The 24,540-nt window shown below is 46.9% G+C and overlaps 1 protein-coding gene across 2 annotated transcripts; it reads right to left on the bottom strand.

The window, feature by feature from the left end:
* Positions 1-21,248: 21,248 nt before the first annotated feature.
* On the bottom strand, positions 21,249-24,537 carry LOC119952214 (gastrula zinc finger protein XlCGF49.1-like). Of its 2 annotated transcripts, none has more exons than XM_038775858.1 (2): positions 24,444-24,537; positions 21,249-23,567 (listed from the first exon to the last, which is right to left on the bottom strand). In XM_038775858.1, exon 2 carries the CDS (start codon positions 23,221-23,223, stop codon positions 22,507-22,509), a length of 717 nt encoding a protein of 238 aa, XP_038631786.1. In that variant the 5' UTR covers positions 23,224-23,567; positions 24,444-24,537; the 3' UTR covers positions 21,249-22,506. The 2 variants fall into 2 exon arrangements, with proteins under 2 accessions (XP_038631786.1, XP_038631787.1); XM_038775859.1 differs by having other exon boundaries at positions 24,440-24,452.
* Positions 24,538-24,540: the final 3 nt, after the last annotated feature.

Here is a 24,540-nt window from a genome sequence, read left to right as displayed (position 1 = left end):
CTTCCCCCCCCCCCCGCCCGCATGGAGCTAATGATCTCCAAGACCTCTCCCAATCCTGTTGCTTCCAGCTCCCTCCATCTATCACCCCCACGACTGGATGTCCAGTCCATCGAGGAGCAGTTTCATCCCCTAGACCCTGTTGGAGGAGTTTAGCGATGTACAGCCCTCGATAGAAGGCCTCCAATGCTTTGTTGACCTTTTCTGGTTTGGCTACGAGTCCGCTTTTTGCTATCCTTCTTCTGGGCTAGCTCCCTCGTGGCTGCCTGCTTTCTCAGCTGGTGAGCCGGCAGGCTTTGTCTCCGTGTTTCAGTTTCCCTCCCGTCTCCTCGCTCTCTCCTGTGCTCTGTTGCTTTCTTCCTCTCCTTTCTCCCCGGTTCAGAACAAGGCAATACAGTCCCGTGCAAATTGTCTTTCAGCTTTTTCTGTCTCCTGTGTGTCCGCCTCATCGCTGCTTTCTCTGTTGCTTATCCAGACCATTTTTTTTTTAGTCAAACTCGTCCGCATCTGCAGGGGCAGCAAAACAGTGTTCCCTGTTCTGGTATGTTACCCAGAGTCTGGCTGGGTACAGCATCCCGAATTTCTACACGGCTGACTTTTGCCGTTAAATACTGCCCAGTGCTTTGCCAAGTCTGCCCCAATGTCCTGACACAGGGTGATCCTGTATCCTTCCAGTTGCAAGCTTTCGTCTGTCTAGCCCAACGCGGGTATTTCGCCTGGTCTTGGTAACGGTGTAGTTTGCCAATGATCGGTCTCGGCTGCTCCCCTGCCTTGGGTTTCGGCCGGAGACACCGATGGACCCTGTCGATCTCCGATGGGTTGGTGAAGCTGTCTGTACCCACCAGGTTCCTCAGCATCTGGGCCACATAGTCGGTTGGGTCCTTGCCCTCGGTTCCTTCTGGCGTCTCGACCGATTCTCCTGGTCCTCTTCCTTCCGCTGAGGTTCCTGGGTCGCCACCAACCTCTTTATTTCAGCCTCCAGGGCAATGATTCGGTTACTCTGGTCTGTCAAGGCTGTCTCCAGTCTCTTCCTCATTATGCCGAGGGCCAACAGCATGGTGGCCAGCACTTCCCTCACTGACAACTTTTTTTTAATAAAATGTTTTTTATTGAGTTTTCATATTTTATATCCAACAAATTACAAATTATTAGAGAAAAAAAAAACACGCAAAAATTAACATGTATATTTACAGGTAAGCATTTTCATAATAACAACTGTGGCCGCCCCCTTTAGCCGGCATACATATTTTACATTCCCCAATATGGCCGAGGCACATGTTTATAGGCATTTATTTACAGTTTGGTTTTGGGCCTTAGCTAGCCATCAAACCCCCATAACGAACCCGTAGCCCTCCCCCCCCCCCCCCCTCCCCCCCCGGCTACCTTCCCCCATTCCCGTCCATTTTCCCCTGATTCTTGGCCACCCGACTATTCTTCCTCTTGTACGTTGGCCACAAACAGGTCCCGGAACAGTTGCATGAATGGCTCCCACGTTCTGTGGAAGCCGTCGTCCGACCCTCGGATGGCAAATTTGATTTTCTCCATTTGGAGAGATTCCGAGAGGTCGGACAGCCAGTCTGCAGCTCTGGGCGGTGCTGCTGACCACCAGCCAAACAGGATTCTACGGCGGGCAATCAGGGAGGCAAAGGCAAGGGCGTCCGCCCTCCTCCCCAGGAATAGATCTGGCTGGTCTGAAACCCCGAAGACCGCCACTATCGGGCATGGCTCCACCCTCACCCCCACCACTTTGGACATAGCCTCGAAGAAGGCTGTCCAGTACTCCACAAGTCTGGGGCAAGACCAGAACATGTGGGCGTGGTTGGCCGGGCCTCTTTGGCACCGTTCACATCTGTCCTCCACCTCCGGGAAGAACCTACTCATACGGTTTCTTGTTAAGTGGGCTCTATGTACCACTTTTAGTTGCGTCAGGCTGAGCCTTGCCCACGTGGAGGTGGAGTTGACCCTATGCAGTGCTTCGCTCCAGAGTCCCCACCCTATCTCAATCCCCAGGTCGTCCTCCCATTTCATTCTTGTTGCGTCCAGTACGGTGTCGTCCCTTTCTACCAGTCGGTCATACATGTCGCTACCGTTTCCTTTCTCTAGGATACTTGCGTCCAGTAGGTCTTCCAGTGGTGTCTGTCGTGGCGGTTGTGGGTACGTCCTTGTCTCCTTTCGTAGGAAGTTTTTGAGCTGCAGGTACCGTAGCTCGTTCCCCCCAGCTAGCCGAAATTTCTCTGTCAGTTCGTCCAGTGTTGCGATCCTGTCGTCCGTGTATAGTTCCCTGACTGTCAGTGTCTCCCCGTCCTGCCTCCACCTTTTGAAGGTGGCGTCAGTCAGTGCTGGTGTGAACCTATGGTTGTTGCAGATGGGAGACTTGTCCGACATTTTGGTCAGGCCAAATTGCTGCCGCAGTTGGTTCCAGGATTGGAGAGTGGCTGTCACCACTGGGCTGCTGGAGTGTTTTTTGGGTGGGGATGGGAGTGCTGCCGTGGCGAGGGCCCGGAGGGAGGTTCCCATGCAGGAGGCCTCCTCCACATGCACCCACTCGGCTTCTGGCTCCTGGATCCATCCCCTTACTCGCTCGGCTGTGGCCGCCCAGTGGTAGAATTGTAGATTTGGGAGGGCTAGCCTCCCCCCCCCCCCCCCCCCCCCCTGGATTTTGTTTTTTGTAGGACCTTCTTTGGGATCCTAGCATTTTTACCCCCCCCCCATACGAACGCCATGATAAGTTTGTCCAGCACTTTGAAAAAGGCCTTAGGGATGTAGATCGGAATGGATCTAAACAGGAAGAGGAACCTGGGCAGTACGTTCATTTTGATCGTCTGGACTCTCCCCGCGAGGGAGAGCGGGAGTGTGTTCCATCTTTGCAGGTCCTTTTTTACTTCCTCCGTCAGGCTGGTGAGGTTCCATTTGTGGATCCCTTTCCAGTCATGGGCTATTTGGATCCCCAGGTAGCGGAATTTGTGCCGGGCTTGTTTGAACGGCAGCCCCCTTAGTGCTGCTCTCCCCCCCCCCCCCCCCCCCCCCCTTGCGGGTGTACTGGGAAGACCTCGCTTTTGCTCATGTTGAGTTTGTAGCCCGAGAAGGCTCCAAACTCTTTCAGGAGCGCAATGATTCCGTCCATGCTGCTTTGTGGGTCCGAGATGTAGAGGAGCAGATCATCTGCATAGAGTGAGACTCTGTGCTCTCTGCCTCCCCTTCGGATCCCCCTCCAAATTTTTGCTGCCCTGAGCGCGATTGCTAGCGGTTCGATTGCTAATGCGAACAGCAGTGGGGACAGTGGGCATCCTTGTCTGGTGCCCCTGTGCAGCTGGAAGTATTGGGAGTTGGTATTGTTGGTCCGTACACTCGCCATGGGAGCGTTGTATAGGAGCTTTACCCAAGCGGTGAACCCTGTTCCAAGCCCGAACTGCTCCAGTACCTCTATGAGGTATTTCCATTCGACTCTGTCGAAGGCCTTTTCTGCATCCAGGGAGACGATCACCTCTTGTGTTCTCTCCCCGGAGGGGGTCATTATCACGTTCAGCAGGCGCCTGATGTTCGCGGTAAGCTGTCTACCTTTGACGAAGCCCGTCTGGTCCTCTGTGACCACCTCAGGTACACAGTCTTCTAGCCTTTTGGCTAGGATTTTGGCCAGTATTTTGGCGTCTGCGTTCAGCAGAGATATGGGTCTGTATGACCCACATTCCATTGGGTCTTTGTCTTTCTTAGGTATCAGCGAGATTGAGGCCTGTGCTAACATGGGTGGCAGTGTGCCCCTAGCTAGCGAGTCTGTGAACATCTCCCGCAGGTGTCGCGAATTTTTTGTAGAAGTCCGCCTGGAATCCGTCCAGTCCCGGCGTCTTCCCCGTCTGCATGGAACTAATGCTGTCCATGATCTCTCCCAGTGCTAGTGGTGCTTCCATGTCCCGTTTTCTGCCGTCTCCCACGACTGGTATGTCCAGTCCAGCAAGGAACCGGTTCATCCCAGCCTTCCCCGTTGGGGGCTCTGAGGTGTACAGCTCTTGGTAGAAAGCCTTGAAGGTTTTGTTAATCCTCTCTGGTTCTGTTTCCAACCTGCCTCTGGTACCCCTAATTTGCGCAATTTCTCTGGTGGCTGCCTGCTTTCTCAGCTAGTGTGCCAACAGGCGGCTGGCTTTGTCTCTGTGTTCGTACAGGGCTCCGCGTGCCTGGCGGAGTTGGTGTACTGCTTTCCTGATGGAGAGCAGGTCAAAGTTCCTTTGTAATTCTTTTCTCTCCGCCAGGAGCTCTACGGTCGGGGCCTCGGAGTATTTACGGTCTACCTCCAGTATGGAGTCGACCAGCTTCTGCCTAGCCACCCTTTCCTCCCTATCTCTTTGCGCTTTGAAGGCAATGATTTCCCCTCTTAGTACGGCCTTAAGCGCTTCCCAGAACGTGGAGGATGAGACCTCCCCGTTTTGGTTGTTCTCCGTGTACTCCGCTATGGCCCGCGCTATCCTTTCGCTGAAGGCCTTGTCAGCTAGTAAGGCACCGTTCAACCTCCATGTGGGGCGCTGGGCCCTTCCTGTCTCCAGCCGCACGTCCATGTAGTGTGGAGCGTGGTCTGATATCACAATTGCGGAGTATTCCACCTTGTCTATCCCTGGAAGCACCGTTTTCCCCACCACAAAGAAGTCAATTCTGGTGTACACGTTGTGTACTGGGGAGAAGAAGGAGAATTCTTGCTCCCCCGGGTGGGCGAATCTCCAGGGGTCCACTGCTCCCATCTGCTCCATAAAGTGACTGAGTTCCCTTGCCATGCTTGAGGTTTTCCCCGTTTTGGGGTTTGATCTGTCCGTCTTTGGATCCTGTATCCTCACTGCCAACTTGACTGCCGCCTTGATTGCGGATTTTATCTCCTCTTTCAGTTCCCTCATGAGGGATGTCTCCTAACCATCCTCTGGGGATTGAGTGGGGAGCTTGTTCTATGGCTGGCTGGTCTCCCTCTCTCAGGAGGTGGCGGGGACCCCTCGGCTTGTGGATCCACTCGCCTGCTCGCTCGCCGCTCCTGTCCTTTAGCTCCGTTTCTGGTTTCCCTTCACCCTCTGGATCTGCTGCTGTAGATACACAAGGGGTTAATGTAAATGCATGTAGACTAGATAGACACTAGAGGGAACACCAGAGACAGAACACACAGACATTCAACCAATAGGACAGTAAGATAGGACACGACCAATGGGCATTCACGATACACACAAAGGTGACACCACCACAGGAGGGCGTTACACCAACCCATATAAAAGGACACAGCACACATGATCTTCCTCTTTCCAGTGGAGACACTTAGTGAGTACAGACACAGGGTTGATTGAACATCACACCCACCACGTGGATTGTAGCAGACTGGTTCATTAGTCTGAGTAGCTATAGAAGGATTAACAGTAGAGTCGAATCCAAGTAGGAGAATTGTTAATAGGTCAATAAACGTGTTGAAGTTATCTCCACGTCCGAATTTTCCTTTGTCAGAGTGCACATCAAGGAAGCAGCTTATGCTAAATCAAGAGCATAACAAAACAGCTGCTTCCTGGCATTTCTGTTGATCCTTGTGTTGGTGAGGGTGAGGGGATGTTTTAGTCCGGTTTCTATGGGCTAATTTCAGCGAAAAGTGTTCTTTATCTTGTCCTTTGGAGGAGAGCTGCCTTATGTCCACTGCTCAGCACATCCCCGTCCCCGGACGTCCATTCCAGGACTTTTCAACATTGACACAAACGAAGCATCGAGGCTTCGATGAAGTTTGAAGTGAACTCATGGCTGCGGGAGTGAATTATGTCGCTTTATCCTGCGACCCTGAAAATTGTAGCCGATAACTCCATCAAGTCTTTTGATAATCCGACTACTGCCTCGTTAAATCCATGAAGGGCAAGGATTTGGAGGGATGGTTTGCAGCTCGGACTAACTCAGGCTCTAATCCGGACTCTTTCCCTATCATGGTGTTGTTGTCTGAATTTGTTATCTTTTATCCTGTTGAAGGGAGTTGTTATTCTGTGAGGGCCGATTGAATGACTTCTTCTCCTCGAGTGTTACAGGGACTCGTATTATCTTATCTCAGTTATGGTAGATGTGCCGTGTGCTGAATATCTATCATCTTTCTTCTATTATCTGATTGTTAATCATGGCAGAACCGAGTGGTGCCATTGCCGAAGGGTGGGTGGTGGTGGATGCAGGTCTTCACGGGTGGGTCTGTAATGTGGGAGAGACATTCGATCCCCATTCCCTTGTTGGCCCTTCTTTCCTTCTCCCCATTTTGGAGAAGGTATCCTGAGGGTAACGACAGTCTGGCCGTGGGGTTAATCCTCCGGGTCCTCAGTCTTATTGAGGAGTGTCCCCTTGGATCTATTGTGGTGGTGATTCTTTTGTATTTTTGTTATTATGGGAGGGTTTATGTGTTGTTGACTTTATCCTACTCTGGTACAGACGGGGCTTTTATCCGTGAATGGAGCAGTTTGGGGAAACTTTGGTGCCTCTGGTGTAAAGTGAGTTGGAGGAGGCAGCACGGTGGCGCAGTGGTAGCACTGCAGCCTCACTGCGCCGAGGTCCCAGGTTCGATCCCGGCTCTGGGTCACTGTCCGTGTGGAGTTTGCACATTCTCCCCGTGTCTGTGTGGGTTTCACCCCCACAACCCAAAGATGTGCAAGGTAGGTGGATTGAACACGCTAAATTGCCCCTTAATTGGAAAAAATGAATTGGGTACTCATTCGAGGTTTGGTACATGGAGATTGTTTCAATAATGAATGTTTATGGATCCCCGAATTACTCCCCGGAGTTCATTACTAAGGCTTTTATGGATTTTGCAGGGTTAGCTTTGACGAACTCTTTTCTGGTTGGTGACTTCAACGGGCACGTAAATCCTCTGGTAGAGAAGCTCCTGGTGACCAGGACCCCCCCCCCCCCCCCCCTCCCCTCCCCTCCCCCCTCCCCACACTATAAGCTAGGACGTTGGCCTCGGCTTGTGAGTAGGTGAGTTATGTGAAGAACTTCGTACCCAAGGGGCGGAGATTTTACCTTCTTTCCAGCTCCACATCAATGTCAGACCAGAATCAATGACTGTTTTGTGCCGAGGACAATCCTAAACCTGGTGTCCTCTTGCTCCACAACTAACATCGAATACATGGAGCAGCCTCCCCTGTTTTTCTGGAGTTTATGCTCGAGGGCCCACCCCCAGGTTGAGAACGTGGAGGTTTGATGCCTCCCGGATAGACAAGCTTCATTTATTACACACTTTAAGAAAGAGTTTGATTCTTCCTTTCAGTAACCTCAGACCCTGGCCTTTTCCCACTCCATTTTGTTGGAGACTTGTAAAGTTTATGCTCGGGGCTGATCATTTCTTACACTGCTAATGTGGGGGCAGCATGGTAGCACAATGGTTAGCACTATGGCTTCACAGCTCCAGGGTGCCAGGTTCGATTCCCGGCTTGGGTCACTGTCTGTGCGGAGTTCTCCCTGTGTCTGCGTGTGTTTCCTCCGGGTGCTCCGGTTTCCTCCCACAAAACCGAAAAACGTGCTGTTAGGTAATTCGGACATTCTGAATTCTCCCTCTGTGTACCCAAACAGGCACCGGAGTGTGGTGACTAGGGGCTTTTCACAGTAACTTCACTGCAGTGTTAATGTAAGCCTACTTGTGACAATAAAGATTAATATTATTTTAATAAAAGGTGCAGGATGCTGGAGAACCAGCGGGGCCTGGAGGTTTGTTTGTTGATGGTGGAGGAGAATCATATGGAGGGCCCGAGTAAGCTGTTGATGAAGGAGGTTAACGCGGCAAGAATAGCTTTGGACTCCCTGCTGACTCAGTAGGTCGAGAAATGTTGAGCATCTGTGAGGCAGAAGTTGTACGGGTTTGGGAATAAGCCGAGCAAATACTTGGCCTGTTTGACAAAGAAAAAGGCCGACTTTAGAGCGATTCCCTCTGTGCGGCTTTGGGGGAGGGAAAAGGGTCATGAAGACAGAGGAAATAAGCGGGGATTTGGGGAATTCTATTCGGGATTATACAAGTCTGAGCAGTCTGGTGATATGTTGGTGGGTGTGGAGCATTTTCTTCCCTGAATCTCCCGGAGGCCTCAGAAAGCCAGCGTGTGAGGCTCTTAATGCTCCCCTTTCTAGGGCAGAGTGTCAAAGGCCATGAAGGAGCTGCAGCCGGGTAAAGCCCCGGGACCGGATGGCTGTGGCTGTGAGTTTTATTGGGCGTTTGAGGATTTGTTGTTGGACCCGTTGGTAGATATGTATTGTCACTCTTTTGACTCGGGGATGCTGCCACCGACTCTTCGTGAGGCTAATATCTCTTTGATTCTGAAGGACAAGGACCCAGAGGACTGGGCCTCTTATCACCCAATCTCTCTTTTGAATGTGGACTTGAAACTGCTATTGAAAGATTTGGTGAGAAGGCTGGAGGACATCAAAGAACAAAGAAAGGTACAGCACAGGAACAGGCCCTTCGGCCCTCCAAGCCTGTGCCGATCATGATGCCCGTCTAAACTAAAATCTTCTGCCCTTACTCAGTCCGTATCCCTCGGTTTCCTCCCTATCGATGGACCCATCCAGATGCCTCTTAAATGTTGCTAATGTGCTGCTTCCACCACATCCTCTGGCAGTGCGTTCCAGGCACCCACCACTCTCTGTGAAAAACTTCCCCTCTCACCTTGAGCCTGTGCCCCTTGTAATTGACAATTCCACACTTGGAAAAAGCCTCTGACTATCCACCCTGTCACAATTTTGTAGACTCTCACAATTTGGTAGACCTCTATCAGGTCTCCCCTCAGCCTCCATCTTTCCACTGAAAACAATCCTAGTTTATTCAACCTCTCCTCATAGCCGACACGCTCGAGACCAGACAACATCCTGTGAACTTTCTTCACACTCTCTCCAAAGCTTCCACATCCTTCTGATAATGTGATGACCAGAACTGCACGCAATACTCCAAATGCAGCCTAATCAAGGTTTTATATAGCTGCAACGTGATTTCCCAGCTCCTGTACTCAATGCCCCGGCTGATGAAGGCAAGCGTGCCATGTTCCTTCTTAATCACCTTGGCCAGCTGTGTTGTCACTTTTAGGGAACTGTGGACCTGTATGCCCAGATCCCTCTGTATGTTAGTGTTCCTAAGGGTTCTGCCATTTACAGTATGATTCATACCTAAATTTGAGCCTCCAAAATGCATCACCTCGTATTTGTCCGGATTAATCTCCATCTGCCATTTCTGTACCCAAGTCTCCAAACTATCTATATCCTGTAGTGTCCTCTGACAATCCTCGCACTATCAGCAACTCCACCCATCTTCGTGTCATCCACAAACTTACTGATCAGACTACCCACATTGCCCCCCGATCATTTATATATACTACAAACAACAGAGGTCCCAGCACTGATCCCTGCAGAACACCACTAGCTACAGATCTCCATTTTGAAAAGTGCCCTTCCACCACTACTGTCTGTCTTTTATAACCAAGCCAGTTCTGTATCCATCTAGACAGCCCATCCTGAATCCTATGTGATTTTAGTTTTTGTATCAGTCTGCCATGTGGGACCTTGTTTTTTTTTAAAATTTAGAGTACCCAATTCATTTTTTCCAATTAAGGGGCAATTTAGCATGGCCAATCCACCTAGCTTGCACATTTTTGGGTTGTGGGGGCGAAACCTACGCAAACACGGGGAGAATGTGCAAACTCCACACAGACAGTGACCCAGAGCCGGGATCAAACCTGGGACCTCGGCGCCGTGAGGCTGCAGTGCTAACCCACTGCGCCACCGTACTCCCCACATGGGACCTACAGCCTTTCCCTCATCAATTTTCTTTGTCACCTCTTCAAAAACCCCAGCAGTTTGGTGAGACATGACCTTTCCTGTACAAAACCATGCTGCCTGTCACTAACTGGTCCATTTTCCTCCAAATGTGCAGATAATCCTGTCCCTCAGTATCTTTTCCAAAAAATTCCCCATCACTGATGTCAGGCTCACCGGTCTATAATTTTCTGGATTGTCCCTGCTTCCCGTCTTAAACAAGGGAATAACATTGGCTATTCTCCGGTCCTCTGGAACCTCCCCTGTAGGTCAAAGAGGATGTGAAGATATCTGTTAAGGCTCCAGCTATTTCATTCCCTTGCCTCCCGCAGTAACCTGGGATAGATCCCATCCGGCCCCAGAGACTTGTCTACTTAATGCAATTTAGGACACTCAACATGTCCTCCTTTGATATATTGATGTTCTCCAGAAAGTTCACACACCGATCCCCTGACCTCAACATCCGCCATGTCCTTCTCCCAGGTATATACCGATACAAAGAACTCATAAGGGTTTCACCAACTTCCTGTGGTTCCAAGCATAACTCTCTCTCTCCCCCCCCCCCCCCCCCCCCCCCCCTCCAATGTCCTTGAATCGGCCTACTCTTTATCTTGCTACCCTCTTGCTCCTAATGTATACATAACAAGCTTGGGATTCTCTTTGACCATGTTTGCTAAAGATATTTCAGGGCCCCTTTTTAAATTCCTTCCTATTTTCACTGTACTCCTCAAGGGCTTTACATAAGAACATAAGAACATAAGAACTAGGAGCAGGAGTAGGCCATCTGGCCCCTCGAGCCTGCTCCGCCATTCAATTAGATCTTGGCTGATCTTTTGTGGACTCAGCTCCACTTTCCGACCCGAACACCATAACCCTTAATCCCTTTATTCTTCAAAAAACTATCTATCTTTACCTTAAAAACATGTAATGAAGGAGCCTCAACTGCTTCACTGGGCAAGGAATTCCATAGATTCACAACCCTTTGGGTGAAGAAGTTCCTCCTAAACTCAGTTCTAAATCTACTTCCCCTTATTTTGAGGCTATGCCCCCTAGTTCTGCTGTCACCCGCCAGTGGAAACAACCTGCCCGCATCTATCCTATCTATTCCCTGCATAATTTTAAATGTTTCTATAAGATCCCCCCTCATCCTTCTAAATTCCAACGAGTACAGTCCCAGTCTACTCAACCTCTCCTCATAATCCAACCCCTTCAGCTCTGGGATTAACCTAGTGAATCTCCTCTGCACACCCTCCAGCGCCAGTACGTCCTTTCTCAAGTAAGGAGACCAAAACTGAACACAATACTCCAGGTGTGGCCGCACTAACACCTTATACAATTGCAACATAACCTCCCTAGTCTTAAACTCCATCCCTCTAGCAATGAAGGACAAAATTCCATTTGTCTTCTTAATCACCTGTTGCACTTGTAAACCAACCTTCTGTGACTCATGCACTAGCACACCCAAGTCTATTTGAACAGCGGCATGCTTTAATATTTTATCGTTTAAATAATAATCCCGTTTGCTGTTATTCCTACCAAAATGGATAACCTCACATTTGTCAACATTGTATTCCATCTGCCAGACCCGAGCCCATTCACTTAACCTATCCAAATCCCTCTGCAGACTTCCAGTATCCTCTGCACTTTTCGCTTTACCACTCATCTTAGTGTCATCTGCAAACTTGGACACATTGCCCTTGGTCCCCAACTCCAAATCATCAATGTAAATTGTGAACAATTGTGGGCCCAACACGGATCCCTGAGGGACACCACTAGCTACTGATTGCCAACCAGAGAAACACCCATTTATCCCAACTCTTTGCTTTCTATTAATTAACCAATCCTCTATCCATGCTACTACTTTACCCTTAATGCCATGCATCTTTATCTTATGCAGCAACCTTTTGTGTGGCACCTTGTCAAAGGCTTTCTGGAAATCCAGATATACCACATCCATTGGCTCCCCGTTATCTACTGCACTGGTAATGTCCTCAAAAAATTCCACTAAATTAGTTAGGCACGACCTGCCTTTTACGAACCCATGCTGCGTCTGCCCAATGGGACAATTTCTATCCAGATGCCTCGCAATTTCTTCCTTGATGATAGATTCCAGCATCTTCCCTATTACCGAAGTTAAACTCACTGGCCTATAATTTCCTGCTTTCTGCCTACCTCCTTTTTTAACAGTGGCGTCACGTTTGCTAATTTCCAATCCACCGGGACCACCCCAGAGTCTAGTGAATTTCGGTAAATTATCACTAGTGCATCTGCAATTTCCCTAGCCATCTTTTTTAGCACTCTGGGATGCATTCCATCAGGGCCAGGAGACTTGTCTACCTTTAGCCCCATTAGCTTGCCCATCACTCCCTCCTTAGTGATAACAATCCTCTCAAGGTCCTCACCTGTCATAGCCTCATTTCTATCAGTCGCTGGCATGTTATTTGTGTCTTCCACTGTGAAGACTGACCCAAAAAACCTGTTCAGTTCCTCAGCCATTTCCTCATTTCCCATTATTAAAACTCCCTTCTCATCCTCTAAAGGACCAATATTTACCTTAGCCACTCTTTTTTGTCTTATATATTTGTAAAAACTTTTACTGTCTGTTTTTATATTCTGAGCAAGTTTACTCTCATACTCTATCTTACTCTTCTTTATAGCTTTTTTAGTAGCTTTCTGTTGCCCCCTAAAGATTTCCCAGTCCTCTAATCTCCCAGTAATCTTTGCCACTTTATATGATTTTTCCTTCAATTTGATACTCTCCCTTATTTCCTTAGATATCCACGGTCGATTTTCCCTCTTTCTTCCGTCCTTCCTTTTTGTTGGTATAAACGTTTGCTGAGCACTGTGAAAAATCGCTTGGAAGGTTCTCCACTGTTCCTCAACTGTTCCACCATAAAGTCTTAGCTCCCAGTCTACCTTAGCTAGTTCTTCTCTCATCCCCTTGTAATCTCCTTTGTTTAAACACAAAACACGAGTATTTGATTTTACTTTCTCACCCTCCATCTGTATTTTAAATTCCACCATATTGTGATCGCTCCTTCCGAGAGGATCCCTAACTATGAGATCATTAATCAATCCTGTCTCATTACACAGGACAAGATCTAGGACCGCTTGTTCCCTCGTAGGTTCCATTACATACTGTTCTAGGAAACTATCGCGGATACATTCTATAAACTCCTCCTCACGGTTGCCTTGACCGACCTGGTTAAACCAACCGACATGTAGATTAAAAACCCCCATGATAACTGCTGTACCATTTCTACATGTTTATTGCCTGCCCCACCATCTCGTTACTATTTGGTGGCCGATAGACTACTCCTATCAGTGACTTTTTCGCCTTACTATTCCTGATTTCCACCCAAATGGATTCAACCTTATTCTCCATAGCACCGTTGTCATCCCTTTCTATTGCCCGGATGTCATCCTTAAATAACAGAGCAACACCACCTCCCTTACCATCCACTCTGTCCTTCCGAATAGTTTGATACCCTCGGATATTTAACACCCAGTCGTGACCATCCTTTAACCATGTTTCAGTAATGGCCACTAAATCAGTCATTTACGATGATTTGTGCCACCAACTCATTTACTTTATTCCGAATACTACGAGCATTCAGGTAAAGTACACTTATGTTGGTTTTTTTACCTCTGTTTTGAATCTTAACATCTCCAGTTTTATTCCTTTTGTTATTACTGGGCCTATTCACTGTGCTCCCCTCAGTCACTGTACCTTGTACTGTCGCCCTTATGGATTTCTGACTATGTCTTCTCTGCCTTGCACTTTTCCCCTTACTTCCTTTTGTTTCTGTCCCTGTTTTACTACCTTCCAACTTCCAGCATTGGTTCCCATCCCCCTGCCACAGGCTTTGTCAGCTTTTCGATGCCTAGACCTAATGTATGCTTCCTTTTTCCTTTTGATTAAACTTAGAATTTCCCGTGTCACCCATGGTTCCTGAATCCTGCCATTTCTATCCTTTATCTTTGCGGAGACATGCCTGCTCTGCACTTCAATCAACTGGCCTTTAAAAGTCTCCCGCATGTCAGACATGGATTTGCCCTCAAATAGCCGCTCCCTATCCACATTCCCCAGTTCTTGTCTAATTTGATTCTAATATAATTGGCCCTCTCTAATTAAGCATCCTGTGGGCCACTCTTGTCCTTATCCATGACTACTCAAAATCTTATGGAATGATGGAGGTGCATAGTACACTCCCAACAATGTGATTTCACTCTGCATCTTCCTGAGCTCCGGCAATAATGCCTCATTAAAAGATCCCTCCAATGTGTCCACCCTCAACACAGCTGTGATCTGCTCCCTAATCAGCAATGCACCCCCCCCCCCCCCCCCGACCTCTTTTGTTTCCCCTCCTGCCCATCTAAATCAATGATATCCGGGAATGTTAAGCTGCCAGTCCTGTCCCTCCTTTAACCATGTCTCTGTAATTGCAATTACATCATAGTTCCATGCAGTAACCCAGGCTCAGTTCATCTGTTTTGCCTGTTATACCTCTTGCATTGAAGCAAATGCATTCCAGACCTACAGTTCCGCTGAGCCCTGCAGCTTCCCTCTGCTGCTCTAACTCTGTGCTCAGTCTCAATTTCCACCTTCCCCCCCCCCCCCCCCCCCCCCCCCCCGCCCAGTCTCTACACTTACTGGCCTGCTGTTCCGGTTCCCACCACCCTGCCACACTAGTTTAAACCCTCCTGAACAGCAAGCCTCCCACCCAAGATATTGGTGGACCTCCAGCTCGGGTCCAACTCGTCCTTCTTGTACAGGCCTCATCTTCCCCAGAAGACATCCCAGTGATCCATAAGGTCCTCTCTTACACCAGTTCGTTAGCCACGAGTTCAACTGTCCATCCTTCCGACAATCGTGCGGGAGGACCAGACTGGGTTTATACGGGGAAGGTTTTCCAGTAACAATGTTGGAAGGTTGCTGAATGTGATTCAGGCTTTTCAGAAATATCCATTGGATGGGCTGCTGATCTCCCTCGATGCAGAGAAAGCTTTTGCTCGAGTTGAGTGGAATTATCTGGTGTATTCGCTGCGAGGCTTCGGGTTGGGTGAGGATTATATTGAGTGGATTCAATTGTTATATCACAGACCGGCAGCGGCGGTGATCACCAATGGTTTAAGGGTGTCGAAGTTTGAGCTTCAGAGAGGGACGAGACAGGGCTGCCCTCTGTCCCCCTGGCTGTTTGCGTTGGCCACTGAGCCCTTGCCGGAGGATATCAGATCGGATCCTCTGATATCGGGACTGGGGGGTGGGGTGAGGCAGCACAAGATCATTTTGTGTACAGATGACGGGCTGCAGTCTGTATCGAATCCCAGTGTTTCAGTCCCGGCCATTATTGGAGTAGTGGATAGATTTAGTGCCTTCTCTGGTTATAAGATCAATTTTACTGAGTCCGAGGCCATGTCGGTGGGGAGGGGTTGAGGGGTAAGCCCCCTCCTCTTGCTAACTTCCCCTTCAGTTGCCCCCCCCCCCACCCCAGGATTTAAATATCTTGGAATGTCAATGGTCCCCCTCTTTCAGACAGCTATATGGGGCCAACTTTCCACAGCTGATGGTGACTATTAGGTGGGACCTTGCCCGGTGGTCGGCTCTTCCGATTTCATGGTGAGGGAGGATCACCTTCATTAAAATGAATGTGTTGCCCAGACTATTGTACCCTCTGCAGATGCTGCCTATACTGCTGTCGACCAGAATCGTTAAGGAAATGAATGGAATGATTAATACATTTATCTGGAACAAAAAAGAAACCTCACTTCAAATTTGTTCAGGTCCAATCATGAGGAACTAAGGAGGGTCGGGTCGGGTCTCCCGAACATCAGGCTCTATCAATTGGCCTCTCGTCGAAGGTTCATAAGGAATTAGGTTAGGATGGAAGCAGGCCAGTCAGTTCTTCCTCTGTCCAAAACTGGCACACGCTGATCATGGAATGCACAGCTTTGCAATTTTTAACGTCTGTACTCCATTCTAAGTCTGATGCATTTGGTTAAGCATGGGACCCGTATCTCCAATACATAGGCTCCAAAATGACCGACTTGTTCCTCCTGGACTTTCCAGTAGATTCAATTCAACTTTGGGCGGCACTGTAGTTAGCACGGCTGCCTCAAAGCACCAGGGACCCAGGTTCGATTCCAGCCTTGGGTAGTTGTCTTTGTGGAGTATGCATGTTCTCCCTGTGTCTGCATGTGATCCCTCTGGGTGTTCCGGTTTCCTCCCGCAGTTCAAAGATAATATCTTTATTGACACAAGTCGGCTTACATTAACACTGCAATTACATTACTGTGAAAAGCCCCTAGTCGCCACATTCCAGCACCTGTTCAGGTACACAGAGGGAGAATTCAGAATGTTCAAATTGCCCAACAGCACGTCTTTCGGGACTTGTTGGGGGAAACCCACGCAGACACGAGGAGAACGTGCAGACTCTGCACAGACAGTGAACCAAGTCGGGAATCGAACCTGGGACCCTGGTGCTGTGAAACAACAGTGCTAACCACTGTGCTACCGTGCCGCCAACCTGTGCAAGCTAGGTGGATTGGTAATGCTAAATTGCACCTCAGTGTCCAAAGATGTGTAGGTTAGGTTCCTGACACTAGGTTGTTGTGGGACAAATGTCACTCGGAGTCCAGAGTTGGTTAAAGTTTGGGAATCTTTATTACAAACGTGCAGGGAATGCTTCAGCGAACCAAAGCATCTCAAGGAGTAGTTACAATAACACACATTTATACACAGTACAGTTACAGCTGCTTTGTCTGCAAGTTAGTGGGAAAGTACAGGACGTAAAGGAAACAACTCAAAAACAGCTCAGAATTATTGGCTATAGCAACTTCATCATTTGCAAAACACATCTAGGAAAACAATAACCAGACCAGTAATCCAGAGACCCAGGGTAATGCAATAGGGATCCAGGTTCAGCAGATGGTGTAATTGGAATTCACAAAAAATCTGGAATTAAAACTCATCAATCACCACGAAAGCATTGCCGATTATTGTAAAAACCCATCTGCTTCACTGATGTCCTTTAGAGCAGGAAATCTGCCATGCTGACCTGGGCTGGCCTACTTGTGACTTCAGACCCACAGCAATGTGGTTGACTCTTAATTGCAGCCACTCAGCTCAAGGGCAATTAGGGACGGGCAACAAATGCAGCCCAGCCAGAGATGAATGAAAAAAAAATAGCTGATGTGGGTCTGGTGGAAAATACAGCGAGAAAGAGAGAGAGAGACAGCATTCAGGAATATAACTCACGTATAACACATCTCTATCAAATTAACACTTAATTCCCCACATCACACATGGGTTAAATGTCCTCCTTCTCAGTGCGAAGACTATGTTGGAAAAAGTACAATCTCACATCTTTCCTAAAGTGTGAAGCCCATATATAGGGTTCCATTCTAGAGGGATAGAATTGAAAAGCAGGGAGGTTATGTTCAACTTGTTTAGAGCCAGGGTCAGACTACACCGGGAGCTCTGTCAACATCTGTGATCTCCATTCAGAAAAAGGAAATAGAGGCACTGGAGAAGGTGCAACAAGGATTCACAGGAATAATACCAGAACTGAGAGCATTTCACCCTCGGGAAAGGCTGGGGCTGCTTTTCTCCAGAAAAGAGAAGACTGAAGGATGACTGGATGGAAATCTTTAAGATGATGAAGGGGTTCAATAATCCAATAGGGATTTGATGAGAAACCTCTTTACCCAGCGAGTGGTGAGAATGTGGAACTCACTCCCACAGCGAGTGGTCGAGGTGAACAGCATGAATACATTGAAGGGGAAGCTAGATACAGGCATGAGGGAGAAAGGAATAGAAGGAGATGCTGATGTGGGGAGATGAAGAGGGGTGGGTGGAGGCTCATGTGGAGCATCAATACTGACAGAGACCAATTGAGCCGACTGACCTGGCCCTGTGCTGTAGACTCAATGGAACAGAGACAAATGTATTTGTTTTAATTTCCCTGTAGTGGGGGAAAGAAACACTGGGCGGGATTCTCTCAGCCCGCGCTGGTTCGGAGTATCACCGGGACAGGCGGGATGACGCCCCGACGCCAATCCACCGATTCTCCGGTGACCGGAGAATTGGCGCCGATCAGGGGCCGCTCTACGCGGCCCACCCTGCGATTCTCCGCCTGGGATGGGCTGATTGGCCGCCAAGAAAGCCAGAGTCCCGCCAGCGCCGTTCACATGTGGTGTTACCCGGCGGGACCTCGGCGTCCATCCTGTCGGGGGCAGCCCTGGGCGGGGGGGGGGGCTCCACCGTGGCCTGCCCCCCCAGTCGGGGCCTACCGATTGGGGGGGGGCGACCTCTCCTGGTGAGGGCCTCTTTTACTCCGCGCCGGCCCCTGTACCTACGCCATGTTGCATCGGGGCCGGCTCAGAGAAGGAAGCTACCGCGCATGCACGTGTTCGCATCGGTCGCAGTGCGCATGCGCACATTTGCGCTGGTCGCAGCACACATGCAGTGCACGTTTGAGTCGCTCCAGTGTCGTGCTGGCCTCCTGCAGGGCAGAGGATCGCTACACTTAGCGGTCCGATGACACCGTCATTAAACTCTCCGGGTTTTACGACGGCGTCAACACTCTGCCGTCAGAAGGGAGAATCCCGCCCACTATTTACTCTCCAGAATAAAATAAATGTCCTTCCGTCAGCTTTTGTGGATCATTTCACTGGAAATGTGCTCTCCCAGGGTTGCATGCTTAGCAATTTAAATATATTTTATCCAGTAATTGTTTAGGATTGCAAGGTCAGTGTCATGTATCCAATGTATGTTGTTCTGTGGCACTCTGAAAAGCTCACTTGATATTCTTGGGATGAAGATTTTACTCCTGAGGAATTGATTTCGGCGACAATTGTTTCTGTTTGTTGTTTGCCTGTAATTTAGTTCAGTGGTGAAGATTTTTGTTTTTGGGAATTTTTGTTTTGCTACTTTTAATAGTATTTGGAGCTGTTTAATCGCAGCAGCAGGTTTGAGCGTCCGGTTAAAAGATACCAATTGTAAATATTATCGTGCGTACTTTGGGATAATGTTTTAATTTATTTAAAATGGACATCATATGGATAAATGTGGCTCCAGGGAAACAGTCGAATTGGTTAGGGACTGGACAATTTTTAATTTTGAAGAGATTGGAGTCCCCGATGATAAGTGTGGTTTCTTTTGGAATCAATAACAATTTTTTATTTTTTTTAAATATGTACGTGGGGTGTTGTCATTATCAATGTGGTTTTGTTCTGTGTGGTCGAAGATAAGTCCATTTCGGGTGCTTGTACAGGACTGTTTTTACTTTCAACTGGGTTGTCAGCTGTGTAAAACCATGTTTGTGCCTGGACTGGGGCTGTTATATAGGTTCATATATGCGGTAGAGATTGGTGTGCCTGATGAGGGTGCAACAACGTGACTGCGGCTAGTGATTGAATGCGAAGAATTAAGTGAGGTCATTAAATCTGGCATTATACGTATTGGCGTTTTGTTCGCCATTTTTAATGATGTTGATGAACCCTTAAGAATTATGTGTTTTGAGGTTTTGTATTGAGGAATTGTGGTAAAATCCTCAAAACTGAACTGCTGTGTTGTCATAGGAGAAGCAATGATGTGTGTGTTTTGTCTCCTCAGGCGATAGGTTTACTTTTGAATTGAAGATGTATTTTTTTCGAATTTAGATTTCTCCTTTAAAGTTTCTTTTGTACCATTCTGTTGCTTTGGAGAATGTTTCCTGTAGTTTATCCCCATTGTCAATTTTTTGTAATATTTTTAAATTTGCTGCCTTGTGATCAATTAGAATCATTTTACTGTTTGGGGCCCAATTGTTTGCGTTTTTGTAATTATTTCAGTGGTCATCCTTATGGGTTGAATTGAATGTCTTTGATAATTCTTATATACTTTTGGGGGTATCCACTTCAAGAATTGTCAGGTGGTGCATGGCTGGCATCATTTTAAAGGTAATTTTGACTGTTGCGGAGAAAATGTCTGAGTAGAAAGTGGATCAATGGAGATATTCATCCTTGGGAGAAACAGAAAAAGTTAAATTCTTACATACGTTTAAAAGCTTTACATGGGAGTTGATTTATTTTTAATAAAAGTTATATGAAGGAAGAATACAACATAAAAAATCGAAGATTTAATAAATATAAAAGAAAAAGATTTTAAAATAAAAAATTAACTCAATTACTCTATTTTAAATCAGACAAAGATCGAGATCCCGAGGTCGATTAACAACACATGAGACTGTAAAGGAATTCCTAAAATCAAATGAATAAACATAATCGAATAGGAGTTTTTTAAAAAATTAGGACGTACCTGAAAAGTGGTCCTGTTAAAATTTTGAATCGGATGGTAGTCTAGCACTCGACTGCCTAGCGTTAGGAATCGTTTATTGTAGATGTTTCAAGTTTTGTTTTGATCAAAAAAAATGAATTTGAAAGTGTGCTGCCTGCACTAAAGTAGAGAGTATAAGTCTTTAGGTGAGCTACTGGAACCGGTTTCTTAGGCTAGCGTCCCGACATGTTTTATCTACTGTTCGTCAGGTGACTGTTTTTCGTCCATCGTGAGCCTTCCGCCCACCAAGTGTGCGGCACAAATTTCCAAATTTAAATTCAAATTTGGTGAGGAAATTTTACAACTATGAAAAAGCTGTTTAACTATGGAAATAGTTTTACCTCAGAAAAGTAAAAAAAATAGCAGACCTGTCCTGAGAAATTACCTCAGAATGGCGGAAAGCAGATGGCTGCAGATTGTCTCTGCAACCTTCTGACTAACTGCCAGTCGCAAACAGGTGTAGAAGAACGATTAAAAAAAAAACTCTATGTCAGGAAACATCAACATTCCTGAAAGAATTAACATATTTAAATTAGGACATGCGGATTCAGGAACACTGAAGTGGAATCAAATTTAAAATAGTGAATATTAATTGTCATATCTTTTGATTACCATTTGAAATTTAAATGTAAACCATTTAAATTATTGTTGATTTATATATATTAATTGACTAAAGGTATCAATCAAAGAGAATCCTCCCCAATCACATCTCACTGACATCAAGCTCTTCATCCCTAGAATATATGTATATATAAAAAAATACACACACATATATTCGATCTACAGGTAAGTACATACTTTTGTTTTTTTTTAAATGTAATGAAAACAAAATACAAAGGTTAATTTGGTTTCTTGTGATATATTGGATCATAGGTTAGTATATGTAGCTGGTTGGTAATGCTGAATGGGAAATCATGTTCCTGGTTGGGAAGTTTAGAACTAGGAGGCACAATTTCAGAATAAGGGGGAAGCCACTTAGGACGGGTCTCGGAGGAGACATTTCTTTACTCAGAGGGTTGTGAATCTTTGGAATACTCTACCCCAGAGGGCTGTAGGAGCTCAGTCACTGTGTGTGTTTAAAGCAGAGACTGACAGATTTCTAAATACCAATAACACAAAGGGATATGGGGATAGTGTGGGGGAAAAGGTATTGAAGTGGATGGTCAGCCATGATCGTATTGAATGGTGGAGCAGGCTTGATGGGCTGAATGGCCAACTCCTGCTCCTACGTTCCAATGATACAAAGATAGGTAGGAAAGTAAATTGTGAAGAAGACATAAGGAGACTATAAAGTGATACAGATTGGTTAAGTAAGTGGAAGTAAGTGGAAAAGATCTGGGAAATTGAGAATAATGTGTGAAAATATGAAATTGTCCATTTTTGTAGAAAGAATAAAAACAGCGTTTTGTCTAAATGGTGAGAGATTGCAGAGCTCTGAGATTCAGAGAGATCTGGGTGTCCAAGAGCATGAATCACAAAAGGCGAGTATACAGGTACAGCAAGTAATTAGGAAAGCTAATAGAATGTTATTGTTTATTGTGGGGGAATTGAATACAAAAGTAGGGAGGTTATGCTTCAGTTATACAGGACATTGGTGAGACCACATCTGGCGTGCTGGTCCTCCTTAGCTGAATTCTAAATGAAAGTTTCCAATCCTCAGGTTTACCAATATTATGGTCACTTTGAGCTTCTTTCTGTCATCTAATAGAACCTTTAACTTTTCTTGTTAGCCACCACTGCATCACTTTTTCTGTTGCACTTTTGTTTGTTCAAGAAATTTATTTTTGATGTTAATATGGAATATTAGCAATTGCCTATCATCATACCTTCTAAAGTTCACAGACAACTTGCTCCACATACCTGGAACTTACTACTGTGAGAAACACCCAGAAAATCTAAACAAAGGAACCATGTAACCACCATAGCCTATATTCATGGCAATGTGGCATGCTTTGGGCGATCCAAACAGAAATAAGAACTAAATATCTTACAACTTCCAAACGCCCCTTTAATCTGTGATTTATGTATAATTTAAAGCCAGGTTATTTGTCTTATTGCAAACACATCAGCCCACTGGAGGTAAAGTTGTGAGACCAGCCAGTCCAGCAGAAACCTTCTGACCTTCCCCACTGACCAATTGTCACAATGAACAAAATGCAGTCCTGGATGTAATTGAGAGCAGAAACAATAACAGCAGAATCCAACCCCTGTAATCAATTGTGAACTTGTTGGTGTCTCACCAGGTGTGATGAATTACAAATTCCCTTCCCACATGCAGGTGAACGGCCATTCCCCAGTGTGAACTCATTGTGTGTCTCCGTAGCTGGGATGGCTCACTGAATGCCTTACCCTTCTCAAAGCAGGTGAATGGCCCCTTCCCGATGTGAACTCGCTCCTGTGCCCGTGGATTGGATAACTCAGTGAATCTCTTCATACACAGAGCTGGTGAACGGCTTCTCCCCAGTGTGAACTCGCTGGTGTGACTTCAGGTTGGATGAAGTAGTGAATCCTTTCTCACACTGAGAGCAGGTGAATGGCTTCTCCCCAGTGTGAACTCTCTGGTGTTTCCGCAGGGCGGATGATTCACTGAATCCCTTCCCACACTGAGAGCAGACAAATGGCCTCACCCCAGTGTGAACTCGCCGGTGTGTCTGCAAGGTGGACGAATGACTGAATCCCTTCCCGCACTGAGAGCAGATGAACGGCCTCTCCCCAGTGTGAACTCGCTGGTGTGACTTCAAATTGGATAAATCAGTGAATCCCTTCCCACACTGAGAGCAGGTGAACGGCTTCTCCCCAGTGTGAACTCGCTGGTGTGATTGCAGGTTGTCTAACCGAGTGAATCCCTTCCCACACTGAGGGCAGGTGAATGGTCTCTCCTGAGTGTGAACTTGCTGGTGTCTCTGCAGGGCGGTTGAATGTCTGAATCCCTTCCCACACTGAGAGCAGGTGAACAGCCTCTCCGCAGTGTGAACGCGCTGATGTGACTGCAAGTTGGATAACCGAGTGAATCCGTTCCCACACACAAAACAGGTGAATGGCCTCTCCCCAGTGTGAATGCGTCGATGAGCTTCCAGCGCAGATGGGGCTTTGTATCCCTTCCCACAGTCCTCACACTTCCACAGTTTGTCCATGTTTTGGGTCTCCTCGTGGCTCTCCAGGTCGGACAATCAGTTGACACCTTGACCACACGCAGACCTCGTGTACAGTCTCTCCCTGCTGTGAATGGTGTGATGTTTTTTTTCAGGCTGTGTAACTGGTTAATGCACTTTCCACAATCAATGCACTGCAACACTCTCACTCAGGTGTGTGTGTGGCTCGGTGCTTTATCAGTCACACTGATGTTTAAAGCCTTCTAAAGCAGACAATTCTCTAGATTCAAAGGCCGATGATATTCAGATCCTGATCAATCGAGTGACTGTCAGATCGAGACGTCACATTTGAGATTTCTGTCTGTAATTCCTCCTCTTCCAATATACTGCAAAAACAATTTGGGAAAGATACCACTGTCAGTAGAGGATAGAAATTCAGAACAGACAAATCTAGTTTCTATGGAACATTCTTTCCTCTCTCATTCCCCAAAATCTGTGAATCTCCATCCCACACACTCTCCCTCCATTCTCACTCTGCTGTATCTAATATTCACCCTTCCAATTCTCCTGAAGGTGCTGATTCAGGCCGATTGACAAATCCATGCTCACTGCTTCCAGTCCTGGACACAGAGGCCACAATAAATAGGTGCTGCAGTCGGCCCATCGAGCCTGTTCAACGATTCAATGGGATCATTGGCTGATCTACCTCAGCACCATTTTCCCACACTATCCCCCATATCTCAAAATATCTTCAATATCTGGCAAAACTCAGCGGTGAATATTTTCAGTTACCTCCAGACTCCACTGGTCCCTGGGGAAGAGAAATCCAGAGACTAACAAGTCACTGAGGGAAGAGATGACTGGAAATATATATAATATAGCTGCAGAACAATATTACACAACTAGAAGTAATAATCAATGTACTTTATTACAGAACCATAAATATTGTCTAATTTGTACCATATAACAACACTGGACATTTCTCTGATGTTAATTTACTATCCCCTTAAATGTCAGCCATCGCCTGGGGAAAGCAGCCCTTTAATTGTGAACATTAGGAAAGAGACCATCCTTTTAGCCAGACAAGCTGAGGGAGCAAAGGATGTCAATGTCTTTAACAGAGAGAGACCTGGGCCAAGCTTTCCAAAGTCTGCACCCTCCCTGGATTCACTTCCTTTCCCTTCAGTTGCTGCAAGTGACCAATTGAAGGTGAGAATGAGAAAATAAATGGAAAGGGGGAGAAAAGAAAGTGTTTTACTCACAGATGTTCGTCACAGCTTTCTGAGACTCAATCTTCATCAGACAAAGCCCGCGCTCTGATTGGCTGAAAGGCCAGCGTCCTCCCGGTCATCCACCCTT

The sequence above is a fragment of the Scyliorhinus canicula genome, chromosome 17 (assembly GCF_902713615.1).
Source record: "Scyliorhinus canicula chromosome 17, sScyCan1.1, whole genome shotgun sequence".
In the NCBI taxonomy this organism is placed as follows: domain Eukaryota; kingdom Metazoa; phylum Chordata; class Chondrichthyes; order Carcharhiniformes; family Scyliorhinidae; genus Scyliorhinus; species Scyliorhinus canicula.
This window is presented reverse-complemented; position numbering and strand designations above follow the sequence as displayed.